General features: G+C 40.8%; 1 protein-coding gene across 1 annotated transcript in view; it reads left to right on the forward strand.

Moving 5' to 3' along the window:
• The first annotated feature begins 8488 nt into the window (after positions 1-8488).
• RAPGEF5 (Rap guanine nucleotide exchange factor 5) overlaps positions 8489-16787 on the forward strand; it is a 122359-nt gene continuing 114060 nt past the window's right edge. Inside the window, exon 1 of the mRNA XM_048510892.1 lies at positions 8489-8841. Coding sequence (XP_048366849.1) covers positions 8671-8841 — 171 coding nt within the window. The 5' untranslated portion in view covers positions 8489-8670. The remainder of the gene's footprint in view (positions 8842-16787) is intronic.

The raw sequence follows: 16787 nt of genomic DNA on the forward strand, positions 1-16787 counted from the left end.
TCTGGGTATACACTCCAAAGAGGGCAAAAGTGAGCAAGTTTCTGAAATTTTAGTTTGTGGCGCCGCAGCAGGCAGACAGGGGTCAGGAATGCCAGCAGGCCTTGTAGTCAGATTATTGTCCACTTGTAGACAGAAAAACAAGGGATCCTCAATTGGGTTCTGATTGCAGCCCACCTGTAGGAGCGCAGATGAAGCAGATAGAGCATCAACAGCAGAGGATTGACATCCATAAGGCACCAACTGGTTGGCTTTCAGACCCCCATCTGTATCTTTAACAGTAATAGTCTGGAAGTTCTTAGTTACATCAGGGGTTACACGGGAAAACTTCTGTCTGCAGACTGGTACATCAGGTGGAATGAGCGGATGAATAAGAGTATTATGAAACATTCTTTTAACTATTACTCTTTGTTGAGCAAGCTTCCATTTTAAAGATTGTCCTAACAACAACTTAGGAATATAAGTAGTATTAAATGATAATATAAGTCTTTGAGGACAAAAAGCAGGAAGGGAGCCAAAGGAGTCCAGGACCTTCACAGAGACTAGGTCGATATTCCTATTTATGTATTCTCTGTGGCACAAAACATGCTGAAAACACTAAATTATGTTAAATAGTGGCAAGAAGAACAGAAATTTGAAACATAATTTTGTTGTCATTTCCTAACTGGCTGGAAGAAAATTAAAAAGTTAATGTAGTAGCTTTTGTAATGATAAACAAGGTGTATCCTGAAAAATAAGCTCATTTTGATATCAGTACTGGTGTGCATTATGCAAAGGAGAGGTCTTAGAATGCCTTGTTATCACATATGTTCAAAATGAATCAGACACATCTACTCCCACTATTTTGCTTAATTGTTCTGTCCTGCATAGGAAATGAGTCACGAACTGCCTGGAGCAACACTGGTTGGTCAGTTAACTCACACTCTCAAAATGAACTTTCAGTTGCTGTCAGTGCATTGTAGTTTATTCATGTATTCAGTAAATTTAAAAATCTTAGCCCCAAGGTAAACAAACTTTTCTTGTAGGTAATTTTTTTCCTTTCATCCCAAGGAGACATTTTTCTAGTAATGCTGGAAGACTGTAGGGAACTATATATATGCATACATACATGAGGTCACATTGCACAATAGAAAAAACAGTTTTAATACTGAGTCTGAGTTGCCTATACATTTTATAGTCACACTTATTATGAATCCTTGATTTGTTTGCAGTTCTATACATATACACAGATGTACAGATTATTGTATCTCACGATATGAGAAATGATGAACATGCCCTCTAACACAGAATGTTTCTGCTGTTTAAATTTGATCTGAAGGGGGAAAGCAATAGATTAACACTGACATTTTTATGACAGGGAGGCAGAGATTTGCAATAAAAGATTTAGCAGCTTTAATTTCCCTGAGGGGACATAACATCCTCAGCCCTTTCCTTTAATATGTTAAAATTACAATATTATTGGTGACATGAGCCCATATTTGTAACTGAAGTCTAGCAAATCCTGTCATCAAAGCAGTTTTCTTGTTTACACCAATGTTCTTGTTAGATATATTAAAAATAAACTGCTGTGTGGTGACCAAGAACCCATATACTATTAGTAGAATATTTCAAAATTTTGCAAAAGCCTGGTTTGATAAATACACTAAATTCATTGATTTCAAAAGAATAATGGTTTCACTGGGCAGCCGTGTTGGTCTGCTGTAGAACAGTTAGATTCAAGTCTAGGAGCACCTTAAAAACCAATAAGATTTTCTAGGTGCCAGCTTTTGAGAGTCAAAGCTTCTTCCATTAGAAAATGAAAAAGAGTAATAGTATTTTGATATTAATAAACCCACAGGCATTAGTTAAATGCATAATGGCCCCATCCAAAGGGGGACACATGAATCCGCCTGTGGGAGCCGTGTGTGGCCGAACCGGCAGATTTATCCTCTGTAAGTCACTTGCCCTGGTGGAGGGGTGAATCCACTGTTGTGCAGCTCCGTGGCCCTCCCTGGCACTGGGATGCACTGCCAGATGCTCACCAGCATCCCAGTGCCCCTGCTGCCATTGCCAGCATAGCAGGGATGGGCCAGGAGTGTGACTGGGGAGGAGCCCACATTCATTGGCTTCCTCTTGGCCATTTGCTACCTTACACTTGCAGCAGGGGCCTCAAACTTAAGTCTACTGAGCCCCATAGAGGCTTCTCGGTGGCAGGGAGGCTTCTTTGCTTTGCAAGGCTCCCCATGCTGCCAGGAAGCATCTATGGGAGCACCAGTATGGTCCAGCCATGACACTGCAGCTGGCCACTTGGCCCCTTAGATATCAGTGCAAAAGGGCTCAGAAAGCAGCATGATCTGAGTGCCAGTGTTAGATGAACACGTTATCCTCTATGAAGGCAGAGGCACGTGCGGATTTTGACGACTGTCATCTATATTGGATGACATGGGGCCAGCTCTACATTTCTTTATCTAACCCGCCAAGAAGATTCTGTATATGCCTGGAACAGATGTTTAGAAGCTGGTCTCAAGTGTCAAAGGAGAACAAGTTTAAATTGAATAAAGACATTGTGAAAGTAATACTGGCTGGGATGGCTGATTTTCTGGACAGGGCTGATCCTGTCAGCATTATACATCTGGGTGGATCCGATCGCCATTCATTCCAAGTTCTCTCCATTTGTAGGCTGCCCAAATGTCATAACTGGTGGGCAATTTCCTCAGTGCTTTTAGTCCTCTTTCTCAGAACTGTGCTGTGTCTGCTCTGCTTCCTTCTGATACTAAACGCCTCCCTGTAATACACTTTAAGTAAAAATTTTCTTGACCGTAATACAAAAAGCCTCTTACTGCTCTAAAATTTGGCAAAAAGGATATTTTCAACGAACATTATACTGAAATGCAAAAAAGTTACAGCACAGCTTGCATTTCCTAAAATTGTTAAAAAAACCCTGAAAAAATGAATATTTCTCAAACTTTGGAACTAATCACATCTTAACCATCTGTACCGGTTATTAGTTTGTTTTCAGGAACAATCCAAAATACTGTTTTTGACTTGCAAAGCCCAAATGGTCTGGGACCAGGGTTTCTAATCTTGTGAGTTTACCCAAGATAAGGTCTTTCGACACCAAAAGTGTAGAACTCCCTTCTCAGCGATACTCATTGTTCCCTCTTTATCACTGTTTTCCACTAGTAGGGGAAGACCTTTTTCTTTCCTCCGGTTTCCCCCCTGTTCCATATTTTTAATTGATTTCTCTCTGTTTTTATATATGTACTTTAGTTCTGGTGGTTAATTCATTTTTCTAGTTGTTAGTCTCCTTCATAGCTGCAATAGGGCTGAAAGGCAGGATATAAAACTTTTTAATATATAAATAATAAACCATTCTGAGGAACTTCATGCCCAAGTATTGCAATCTTCTGTGGAGGCTCTTTCTGTGGTGGTACTCAAATTATGCAACACTCTTTCCAAAGCAATTTGTTAGGTTCCTTCTCTCTCTCTCTCTCTCTCTTTACCATCAAGTCACACCTGATTTATGATGACACCACTGGGTTTTCAAGGCAAGAGACATTCAGAAGTGGTGCATCATGACCCTGATATCACTTGAATGACTTCCATCCAAACACTAGCCAGGGCCAACCTAATTTCTTCTTCACATAACTATCACAGAATATTTATTTCAGTTGAAATAAACTACTTTGATATTAAGTATGAAATGGATTTGCATTCGTAATCATTACTAATAAAAAAGCTAATATTGACAAATATACTAAGTAAAAGATACCTTTAATAATCTTTTTAAAAGGTAACTTCATCTGACGTCTAATAGATTTGTTGAATACTTGTAATAATTATAAATATTTGATTACATACACAGAGAAGAGTATAACAGTAAATCAAGATGTCTTTTCACCGGTCTGATTAATAAAGTATGATGTACTTGACTTGTAATTATATATGCATTCAATATTGTCAAGAGTTTAAGTAATATCATCATAAGTAATCAAATATGTAAATAAATGAATCTTTTTATCAAAACATACAGTGGAACTTTGGTTTTCGTTGGTAATCCATCCGAAAAGAATCGATGAAAACCGAAACCGATGAAAACCGAGGCAAACTTTTCCATAGGAATCAATGTAAATTCAATTAATCCATTCTAGGCACTCCAAAAAACATACAAAAACACTTTTTTTGGGAATAAACATAGTATTTATTGCTGAAAACAGTAACAAACAATAACTCTAGGACCAGCTTCAGAGCCAGTGGACCAATGTCGCACCAGAAAGCTGACGCCTCTTTAAGATTTGTCTGAAATGCCGCAAGACATTGCCATTAAACAAGTTGCAGACACGGCCTGCAACAGCTTTGTCTGGGTGATTTTTCTCAAACCCCTGCACCTTACTGCAAATCGATGAAAACTGAGGCAAATCGATGAAAACAGAGACAAATTTTTCACTGAAAAAATCGATGAAAACCGAAACCGATGAAAACCGAAGGCAATGAAAACCGAGGTTCTACTGTATGATGTAGGAGATGCGTAATACCTAAAATATAACTCCCATTTTTTATTGAACTTGTGTTTTGAACTTCTAATCACAAGATTAGTCAACTCGGTCATATTAAAATACTCTCACATTTTATCTTCCCAGTAGTCCTCGTTAGGAATTTTTTCCATTTTCCAATTGGATGTGATTGAAACTCCAGCTGCTGTTACTAGGTACAAAAATAATTCTTATAATTTTATTAGCAAGTTTTTGGGAAAGATGCTTAGCAACATGGCCTTTGAATCCATTTGAAAAACAATCTTCATTTTTTTTTTTTGCATTTCTGTATGAACTTCTTTCTGGAACTTTTTTGCCTTTTTATAGGTCTATCACATATGAAAAAAGTGTCTGTTTTTCCCCTGACATTTTCAATTTGTTCCCTTGTACTTTTTGTTGACCTTCCTAATAACTTCTGGAGTTAGATACCATCTGAAAAAAAATTCACACTAATTTTCCTTTAAATATTGCCATGTGGTAAATTTTATACTTTTAGTCCATAGTAATTCCCATTATTGAAAGATAATCTCTGCTGGAAAATTTTGCATCCATTTTATTATATACCGGTAGGTTTTCACTTGTTCTGTTTCAGCATCATGTATATATCGAATAAATAAATAAATAAATAAATGTTGCTTCTGCAGATTAATTCCTTTTTCAAATTCTGACATAAACTGCATCCTGTTTTCTTTAAAAATTTCCCAAGTCTTAATGCTATTTAAAATATGTCAACCATTGGATACACTTTCCTTCTTCTTTGATTTCCAGCCAGGATTTAATTTTCCCTTGACTGTTAACCATGTTCTTGTATAAAATCATGACATGTCTCTGAGGCTGGCTCTGCTGGCTCAAGTGGGCTAAATAGGCAGTGGAAGCCAACTAAGATTGGCTCCACCCCTGGGAATGCCCCTGCCATGCCAACGCAGCTCGGGGTAGTACAGAGCGCCACAGCCAGGCATCCCAGGGCCCTGAAGTGGCTGGGCGCCAATGGATTTGTCCCTCTGCTAGGGTGTGCTCTGGGAAATGCAAATTTGCTGGTATAACTTAGCCAGTGCTGCTTCCAGAAGGGGATTCCCTGCCTCTGTTGGGTTGCAATTTTATTATTTTAGTCTCAGATTTTAACCCATTCTGTAATCCAAACTAAGCCTGCCTCCTGGTAATATATCTTAATATTAGGCACAATAAGACCTCCTCTTTTCATTTTATAAGACTTTGAATCTGATTCTGGTTTTTTTAAAATAATCTCAGTTTATTTGAGTTTGCCAATTTTTCAAAGTTTTGTCCTGTATGTAAATTGGTAGCATTTGAAATTTAAAAATTTAACTTCGGCAAAATGTTCATTTTGATTGCTACTGTTCTTCCAGGCCAAGATAATTTTAACTTGGTCTGATTGAGCAAATCTTCTTTTATTTTTCCCCAGATAGCTGGATAATTATTTTTAAGTAGAGTTTTGTTACGTCCGTTCAGGTTTATACCTAGGAATTTCACACTTTTGGACATCACAGTTTGTAACTTCACCAATCTCCATTACTTCTTATTATGTTAAAGAATTTAAGATAATCTTTGTTTTTCTTTTATTGATTTTGTAACCTGAGAATGATCTGGTGCCTGAGAAGGAGGGGAAAGGACGCCGGAGGAAGGAAGGAAGGAAGGAAGGAAGGAAGGAAGGAAGGAAGGAAGGAAGGGAGGGAGGGAGGGAGGGAGGGAGGGAGGGAGGGCCGGGAAAGGAGGCGCGCTCGCTGCATCCCAAGTGCAACTTGCTGTCATTGGCATCACCGCCGCTGTCTATCCCGCCCACCCGCTTGGGCGAGAAGCAGGATAGATAGAAGCGGTGATGCCAACGACGGCAAGTTGCACTTGGGATACAGCGAGCGCGCCTTCCTTCCTTCCTTCCTTCCTTCCTTCCTTCCTTCCTTCCTTCCTTCCTTCCTTCCTTCCTTCCTTCCTTCCTTCCTTCCTTCCTTCCTTCCTTCCTTCCTTCCTTCCTTCCTTCCTGGGTAATTGTCCGCTTGTTTATTATGGCAAAGTGTGGTTCTCAGGTTGCTCAGGTCCCAAGCCACACAGAGCCACAGTACAAGGATGAAAGGGCCGCATGCGGCTCTGGAGCCACAGGTTGCAGACCCCTGACATAGATGGAATTAGTACCCAATATCTAAAGCTTTGTCAGCAAATACACATGGATAGTAAGGGGGGAACGCCCAGTTTGTACTAGGAGGCCGTTCTGAGTGCCAGGCTCCTACTTCCGGCAGCAAATAACCACATGGACACAGCTGGTAGTGTTTCAAAAACAAGAAAACATTTATCTCCTACTTCCAACAGTAACATACACATGGTACACAGCAAGCGTCTCTCAATAACCCACACCCAATTGTCTCGCCTCTGCTCTTTATTGAACTTCTAGGCTCTGAGCCAATCACCACCTGGGGGAGTATACCACTTTGCCTTGCTGACTCAGAGGCTTAGGCCATAATATATAACACTGAAACCTTCAGTATTCTAACAAGCTTGCCCTGTCAGATCTCAGAAGCTATGTGGGATCAATCCTAGCTAGTATTTGCATGGGAGATCTCTAAGAAACACCAGGGTAATGATACAAAGGCAGGCAATAGCAAACTACCTTTGTATGTTGCTTGCCTTGAAAACCATATGGAGTTGCCACAAGTCAGTTGTGAATTGACGGTACTTTCCACCACCACCATCTAAAGCTCATATGCCAATTATCTGGATGAGATAACAACACATGACTCCCATTCCTAATACCTAGTGAATTTTGAAAATGTGAGCACAAAGTAGATGCTTTTCTTAACAATAAAGATTATTGCAGCACACATTCATGGCAACATAAAAATACATTCTCTGCAAGATGCCAGTTTAAATTTCCAGAAATGTGGTCTGTACTGTTCATTTGGCTTCTTGTGGAGTATCATCTGTGAAGCCACATCCCATCCAACATAAGCTTATGCACTCAAAATGAAAAGCCTAGTTATGTAATAATCAGCCAAAGTGAGCTGTACAGGTTAATTCCCAACTTGTCAATAAAGGCTAGGGTAAAATAGAATTAAAAAGCAAATAAGTGCATCTGAAGGGAATAATCTATAAATCCTATAAATTAAGAACTACAACCAAAAGCACCTTCATGCATTTTGCCATTTCCAAGTTGGAAGGTAAGTCATGCGGTGCTTTCAATTGCAGAACACAATTCTGATCAGACACTGGCCACAGGCTGAAATTCTAAGGATACTACTGCATAAAATGGAACCTACTTCTGAGGAGGTTTCCACAGGCTTGCTCCTAACAATCCCATCCATGCAGCTTCCTTCTTTTTTTCCCCAGTGAAGATAAATTAAAACCATGTACTATGCAGCCTAACAAAATAGGAAGCCGGTGGTCTTTTAAAGATGAGCAACGTTTTCTCCAGCACCAGCTTTGAACAACCAGAGCTCACCCCATCAGATGCGCTGGAGTGTGCGCCCATCAGGTCGATGCTTTTACGTTAGAAACTGAAGGGGCTGGCGGAAGACATTCCCAAGAGGGGCCAGTCATTAGAAAGAATAGCGCGTTCCCTTAACAATGGCTTAGAGGACCACTCCCAACTGTTGACAGCCAGGCAAAATAAGACGAACATATAAATCTGACGCAAGATACGGGGCACAATAGGGCGTTGCAGAGGCCCTCACTCGCACAAGTGTCTGGGGCGGAGAAGAAAGGCGGACGAGATAAGACGACTGTGCAACGCACAGCCCTCCTCCACTCCCCTCCTGTCCGTCCATTACCTGCACTTTCTCCTCGTCGTTCTTAGGGGAGGAGCAACGAGAGAAGGCAGAGGGAGAGAGCGGGAGGAAGCCTCCTGAAGCGGTTGGCGCACCTGTGGGGTGCTCGCCCTCTTGCCTGGGCCTGGCCTCTTTCCCGCGCAGTTTGAGGAAAGCACACGGCTCCTTCCTTCCCTCCGGGGAGGCGGGACACGCGGCGGCTGCTATGACAGCTGCGGAGGCGTTCGCCTGGCAGGCGCGCTTTGCGTAACAAGCCAAAGGTGTGTGTGTGTGCGCGTGGCTCCGGTTGCGCGCGCGCCCGCTCGCTCGCCCGCCATCCCTCGGCCGGAGCAGGAAGGGGCGCACGAGGAAGGGCTCCTCCGGCATGTAGGTGGCCCAGGGGCTTCTCCAGGATGCAGCCTGCCTGCGTGAGGGCCGACCCGCTGCTCCTCGGCCGCAGCCCCCCCGCCGGCGCCAGAGACCAGGAGCAGCAAGTGCAGCTACGGCAGAAGCTGAGGGAGCTGCCGGCGTTGCTCCGGAGCGGACTCACGCTGCGGAGGAAGAACTCCGCCACCGGAGGCCGGGTGAGTGGGCGAGCCAGAGACCCGGTCGTGCACGCCCGAGGAAGGCGAGTTGCCCTGCCCGGTGTGCTCCGCAGACCAGTGGGCAAGTTGAGCAGCCTGGTTGTCGCAGGCTGCCTTTGCTCGGCCACCCTCGCATCCTCTGCTGGGCTTTGGCGCTTTGGACGGAAAAGAATGGTTGGAAGCGCAGTTGCTCTTGAGCAGCTGCCTGCAGCAAAAAGGGGGAGCAGCTATAGCGACCCTAAACCCTCCTGTGCTCTCGTGTGAGTCTGGTGAAAGACAGTGGGGCCTGCCCTGACCGATCCAGAGGCACGGCAGCGAAGGAACCGGAGTTCTCCCACATACGTGTGGTCGTGTTTGGGGGAGTGTTTCCATTTTGGAGCGTTAGTTGCTGATGGAGAAGGAAAGAGGCCGGCAGGTATCTCACTTCCCGCGAAGAATGTAGTACTTGGGAGCCATGCAACCCAACCGCAGCGATGCTTATTCAGAGTTAAAAGGGACTTTCTCCCAAGTAAAAATATGTCTGGGCAGTTAAGCTGGGCAGTTGGCAATGGTGAACTGTGGTTAGTGCAGACTGACGAGGTGACTTTTACTTATTTATCGCCTGCTTTTCTGACTGAGACTCAAAGTAGATTACAGAGTAGGGAAAGAGAAAAAAAAGTAATCATACGGTATTAGGATTGAGAGAGCTGAAGTATGAGGTTTACAGCGTTATCTGCATTTATAGCGTGAAGTCAGTTTTATGTATCTGCTAACAAGTATGATGCTTTGGATAATACTTCGCATGTCTAATTATTACAACAGCCCTGCAAGGTGTATTGCCTTGTTCAATCCATATTGCAAATGGATGGAGGCAAAGGTGTCCTGAGGCTGAGAGCACAGCTTGCCTAAAGCTATTTGAAGAGTTTACAATTTTTGTGGTTGGATGAGGTTTGAACCATTCAAGGACTCCCTATAACTCAGACTCTTTTTGCCACTGCACCAGTGAAGTAGTTGGTCACTTAGTCACACCACAATAAGTCACTAAATTTCTGTGGTGCTTTTGGCCTATATAAATGACCCTTTCACTGACTGGCAACCCAATCCCTTCCCATGCACAGCTCATTCAAAGTAAATTAAATACAAAACAAATATACAGTAAACTAACAAGATTTATTCAGCATAAACTTCCATGGATTTGATGCCAGTGAAGTGGACTGTACTCCATGAATGTTTATGCTGAAATAAAATCTTTTTATAGTGCCACACAACTCTTGTTTCTCCCTCCCTCCCTCCCTCCCAATAATAGCCCTTCATGGCTACACCTCTGCATCCATTAGCATTTACTCCCAACTTAAATAAATATGAGGTTGCATCTTGGTGGTCTTGATACCTCTTCCTGACCTAAACTACTCAGAGAGCCAGATTAAATGAAGTATGAGGAAACCCAAAAGACTCATTTAAGTAGTCATGGTCATCCGCAGACGCACACTGTCAGGTAATGTGTGAATTGGATTATCAGAATTACAGTGAGCAGCAGTTTGCACAGTACATAGCTGTTGGTTGCATGTGAGGGTTGCCCATATGAGCTGTACAGAAGTTGGTTTTGTGAAGAGTAAAGCATCTTGTGCTGATTTTATTTTCTGTTTCAAGGTGTAATGCTTGATTTGTATATGGACTCTTCTATTGGTGACTTGTCAGAAACAAAATGGTATTTTGGCATCCAAAAGTTCATTCTACATATTCTTTTTCTGGCTGCTGAATTTAACTACCATGTACAGTTTGGAGCTCTAAACTGTAAGATGTAGTTATGGTCCTATTTAATCCACACATATAAATCAGAGCTTGGTCACATTGGTAGTGGTGATAATTAGTTTTAGACAAATCTTATGAATATAGGAACCATGTATTTGTGAAGTTCTTGGTTTAAAAGCCTTTTGAGTTTGTTTTTGTAGTCATAACTGTTCTTTGGGCTTCTGTCTTTTGGAATGTGTGAATAATAGAGCTTGGAGCTTAGATGCCTCATAGTGGTATATGATGTGTAGCATTTAAGCACAAACCAAAGCGTAGAATGTGGGTAAGCCCCAAGTCATCATATGTCACAACAGTTCTCTTTAATATTATATGAGTGGCCAATGCTCTGTACTAACATTAATTACTTGTTAAAATTACATCTGTATGGCATCAAGAGAGGCTCTGGAATGAGGTTACACACAAATAACACGTTTGCTATGCCCTAGTTAAGATAGTCCTTCATTACTCTGAATTATATAAGTATAATTACTGTTCTCATACAGCCATTTGCAAATAGGAACTACAAGATAGAGAGATGGCAACTGACAGTACCAAGATAGATGATTGTCACAGCCAGAAATGTAGCCAAAAATAATTGCCTTCAAGTCATGCATTTGGGTAACTGGTTATTCTTAAAATTACAGGTAGAGTAACAAGTTTTGATTCAAATAAATTATGAAGCATTAATCTGGCCATTTGACATTTGTCATAGACCTGTGGCTTGTGTTTGTACCTTCAGATATAAATTGTTTATTCATCAGGCAGCTAAAATCTTCTGAAGTCTACTTCAGTGATCAGTATTAAACAATTGAAGCAGTGCATAAAAATACAAATAACTAGTAAGAGTTACAGAAGATAATATTGAAAATACTTAATTTTGAAGAAAAGCAAATCTAGACGGATTAGCTTCAAAATCTTCTAGTATTATGCTTATATTAAAGACAGATTTGCAGAAATTAAGGGCAGTCTCACATGACCATTGGCCTCTCTGGTCTATTTCCTGCCAGCAGAAGTTGTGATCATATATGAGCTGAGATTGGAGGATTCACAGGTGCAAACAACATATAAATTTTTAATATGGGAAAATGGAACATTATCACTTGAGAAGAACCACATCAAAGAATAATACAGAATGAGGGGGAGGGAAATTATTATTTTGTCCTTTTCTCGTTATTAATTGGGGGAATATCTTTCTGCAGACTGTTTTTTTTTAAGCAGATAGAATGAAAAGTGTGGTGGATGGGATGTTGTGAAGTTCAGTTAACCTTCATTGTAGGGTGTGACCAACTGCTGCTCCATGTACATCACACTATGACACAGAGTTCCCATCTATACTCAGTAGTGCAATATAAGATTACAACCTGGGTGGAGCTTGATTTATAGTGAAGTCTTGTCTGTGTAACTCTGTAATGTGGTTGTACTTGAACACTGTGGGTGTTATTTGTGTATGTAGTCCTTATTTTATAGTTCTTGCTGTGCCCAACATATATGTGCAGCTGATTTCTGGTTGATTGCACATATGTGCTGATTAGGAGTGTACGATAAGAATTTGAAAAGATATTTTTCGAATCTGTATATACTGGAGCTGAAAAATATTGGCATTCCCAGGTTCCAAATGACAGCATTGTATTTGGATCCAGTTTTTCTTTCTGGGTTTCCAGTATTCTCAGCTCCATTGTTCTCGTGGGAAATCTTACTGTGTGGCTGGGGGGGTGGGTGCTTTTAAGGGTACTGGCACCAAATTGCAGGATAGCTGCTGATGCCTGTCCTTTAAATGACCCCACATTTCAAGTGAATTGGACCACAGAGTCCAAATATATGGGCCCTTAGAACAAGGTGCCCTCAGCAATCCTCCATTGTTTCCTATGGAGGGAAAAATGTAAAATGAGTAAAATGGAAAGTGTGAGAATCAACCCAATACTATTGAAGTTATTGCAGAGTCCAACCAATGTAATTCCCATTAATTTGAAACTCTCTAACTTGAAAAATCTGAAACTATGTAAAATGCAAGAATCCACAAATCAACTCCTGCAAAAGACAACTATTTTAAAACAACAAAAACAGTTGAAAGTAGCAGAATCTTAACTAAAATGGCCTGGCAAGCTGATACCAAGCCCTGGGAGACACTGCAACAGCGGGGGCAGGAGGGCAACGGGAACAGTCCTGAGAACTAGCAAATACTTGTCTCTGATATTGACAATTAAACCACCGTATTTCTGATATTTTTTGAGACTTGTTTTTTCATTATCATGGGTTATATTTTTGGCTTGGGTATACCAAAACACCCATCCCTAATGCTGATGATATTCCCCAGAGGTGCTTCTCAATTTTCCAAGTCTTGGAAAATAAATATATATATATTCTTTTTACTTCCAGGCAGCTGTGAAATATGGCACACCTGCCAGTATTTAAGGGAGAACAGGGTTAAGTCACTGCATATCCTGGTCATTTCCCCATTTCAGCAAGAAGATATTTGCTTAGCTCCTCCACTATTCTGTTCATCTGTGTCTGTCAAACTTTATTTAATCCCAATATTTCATGTCACAATGTAAATTTGTATATATAAGATTATGTCAGCTGATACATTTTTACTTAATATTTTATGTAGATGGGTGGGGATTAAGAACATTCTGATCTTTGCTGTGTTGTGAGTTAAATTGTTTATTTAACACCACGGAGTTTGAATAATGTAGGTTTACATCTAAAGTGCTCATTATATGGTTTGTATTAGTTCCTGGTGAATCTGCTATGGAGCAGTGGATTGGGACCAGTTACTAGGATCCATTTATATTTAAAGTTAGTGACATAGTTTATATAGAAATAGCAGCTATAATTTAAATGGGTGGCTTTTGCTTTTTATAGCATGAACATTTGTTACCATAAAGATGCAACTGGATAATTTGTAATAGGTGTCATTTATATGTCTGAAAATAGATCATATATGCAATACTGAATTTTCCCCATTGTAATTCTGTTTGTATAGTCTCCAAGCAAAATAAATCAAACTAAACATTTTTTATAGTTTTCCCCTTATCTAAAGCAGCCTGGCAAGCTGATACAAAGCCTGGGAAACACAGCAATGGCTGTGTGTTGATATTTAAAATATATGAGTGGGTCAAATACTTCTTTCTCTTTATCTTTTCCGGTCTTATCCACTGCTATCAGTTCAATCCTAAAACCACTTTAATGGGGGGAGGGTCGGGTGAGTCCCATTAAGAGATATGAGTAGGATTCTGAGTAGACCTGCTTAGATTCCTGTCCAAGTCTAGTTGTTTTCAGATAAACTTTGCTAAAATGTATCCTTTCTGTTGATTCTATTTGTTCTGTTTGTTTGCTGTGTTTGGATTATTGAAATAGTATTTGATTAGATTAGTTCAAGCCTAAAGCACTATGGAATTCATTTCATTTCTTCCCTGTTCTCTTTCAACGGGAAGAAAGATACTCTGCTTTATTTGGGTTCCTTTTTCCAGGACCCCTGGAGGCAGGAAATTGTTGTTTTTTCCATCTTCAGGAGGAAGACAAATTGCCTATATAGTTTACAGAGATTTCTGTAGCTGTCTCAGCAGCCCCACTACATGAGTCAAACAAACAAAAGCTACATAGCTGACCCACTCAGGTAAACATGAAGGACAGAGAACAAAGAACAAGAAGAAAACATGAAGGACAGAGAACAAAGAACAAGAAGAGAGATTTTAAGGAGCATGGGGGAATGAAAGAGAGTCTCCAACCAGGGTGGGTCCAGAGTGTCTTCCTCACTGTCAACAAGAAGTCTTCATGTTAACTAGTCTCTATCGAAGGGAGGGGGGAAGACACTATGCTTGGGATGTAACAAAGCTTGATTAATTAATCGAAAGCCAACAGATTCTAATCCGGAGAGCCAGGTTTGATTGCCCACTTCACATTAAGCCTTTCCTAATAGGCTTGGTCTTTCTGAACTAAATGTGAAGGGGTCTATAAAGGTCAATCATCTTGCAGTGTTAAAGTTTTAGACATAAAGTTGCTAAACAGATCTCCTGTGATCTGTGATGTTGTGCAGGAAGGTGGGATTCATGTCCAAGACCACCCCATCCTTATGAAAGACATACATAGAGAATGCTCAGCTTCAACCACCCTCCTGACTGAAGAAACTGCTACTGGGCAGAAATCTTCAGGGTAAGGAGCTTCAGAGAAACTTCCCTCAAGGGCTCAACAGTAGTTTGGTTAAAGCTTGAAGGATGAGATGAAGTATTCAGGAAGCTGTTGGAAACAGACAATTTTACTTTCAGGAATCTCTTCACTGCTGGGTGTCTGGAAACAGGTATGTTCATAACCACTGAAAGAAGAGTTCTCAGCACTGCCACTTGATGATAAAAAAACTTCCTTTTAGCATTTGGGAAATCCCTATTCTGCAGGAAATTTAAGATTTGAGGAAGATTCATAGAGTTCAGTTGCAAGTGTTTTGTTTTGCACCATCTGTATTCTGTTGCAATTATATGACATTGAAGATTTGGTAGGAACAAGAAGTCTGCTGACTTTGAATAACAAATTTGTTTTACTGCCTAAAGAATCTTCTCTGCCCTATCTAGGGGAAGAAATAGTTTTTTTCCTGGGCTGAACTTGACACTGCCAGGATGTGAAATGACCTGAACAAGTATCAATAAACCCTTCTGAAAGTTGATGCGAAATCTGTGATTTGAAAGGCATCTGGATAACTTTGAGTGCCTGTTCTTGGAAGGAAGTACTTATCACTAGGCCCTCAAGATAAGGGTGGATGTGAATCCCTCTGAGCTGCAAGTTTGCAGCTATGGAGGGCATCAGCTTTATGATGGCCTCTATAGCTTTGTTATGGTCTGCTGTAGCCAATCTGAAAGGCATGGCCGTGAACTCTTTCTGAAGTTGAACTTGAGATGAAGTTGTCTGCTAGAACTTTGGGCATCTAGAGATACTCCTTCATCATATCTATGGAAGTCCTGAAATTTTCTGATTGGAAGGGCTCATCTGTGGCCCTTGAGGACTCTATCCTGGGCTTCCTATACATCTCATATCTGTAAAGGAACTTGATAATAAGATAATTTCTGTTCTGTTGGTTAACAGAAAACTGTGTAAACCCTTAAAGTGATGGCATGTGTTTGGTGGGTGTAGTTTTCAGTAGATGGTTGGAAGCATCCAGGGTGTGCGATCTCTTGATGGGAAAATGAGAAAACTGTTGAGTTTGAGAATCTTTGAGGTGGGATGATTAATTCTATGGAATAGCTGTGATCTGTTGTCTCCTTTGCCCATTTGTTGGTAGTTGCCAGGGTCAGTAGAATTATTTTTGTTCCTAATCTGATGTTGTTTCACTCCTGTGTTGGAAGTCAAAGTATTCCTGTGTGGGGGCTCTGGTGTTTTGCTGAGATTTTAACCATGTCTCTTTCTTGGAGTCAGACCTGAATTGTGGAAGCAGTCTGTCAGAGTGAACAAATAGAGAACTGCAAATCTCCTGCCATTTATCTTCCCTTTAATAGATGAACTGCATGACTGAATTCTTATCTATGTCATCCAGGTTGCCCCAACTAATTGTTTGCTGAGGACAGACCAGTGTGCCATGTGAGACTTGGAAAGGGGTCCATGGTCCAAGACTTGAGCCAGAGATGTTTTCTAACTGTGGCACATGAAGCTTTGCCTCATGCCAAATAACATCTAGTGGAGGTGGAAATTGGATGTCACTGAGTTGTTTCAAATTTGTGCATTTTATTTCAGAGAGAACATCACCATGTGTTACTATAGAATGTGTGAACACGGTGCAGAAAGCAGTATCCATGCCACAAATTGGATCAAAAGGAATATAGTTGAGGTATTTTCTTCAAGAATAGGGATATGTAACCCAAGAGTCTTAGTTGAATTCCACGCTATGCTGACTACTTGGATTGTGCCAGTGTAAAATCCCTCATAATATTTAAGATGGAAATGGTAGCCATTTACTGTCATAAACTATTGCTATTCATTGTTAAAACGGCTGCTGTAGTCAGTCCCATAGGAGTAAGATGTAATTCTTAAATAAGGAAATGCTATAAGGCATTAGTATGCTCCTTGTGTTTCAGGAATGCACTTTCATCTCTATACATGCTGGAGAAAAATAATAGAATGAGAATTAAGTTGCTGCATATCTCTTGTAGCTCCTTTAAGATAATAGAGAAAAGAGCTAAGCAGTAGTAGTT

This window comes from Sphaerodactylus townsendi, linkage group LG11 (assembly GCF_021028975.2).
Source record: "Sphaerodactylus townsendi isolate TG3544 linkage group LG11, MPM_Stown_v2.3, whole genome shotgun sequence".
In the NCBI taxonomy this organism is placed as follows: Eukaryota; Metazoa; Chordata; class Lepidosauria; order Squamata; family Sphaerodactylidae; genus Sphaerodactylus; species Sphaerodactylus townsendi.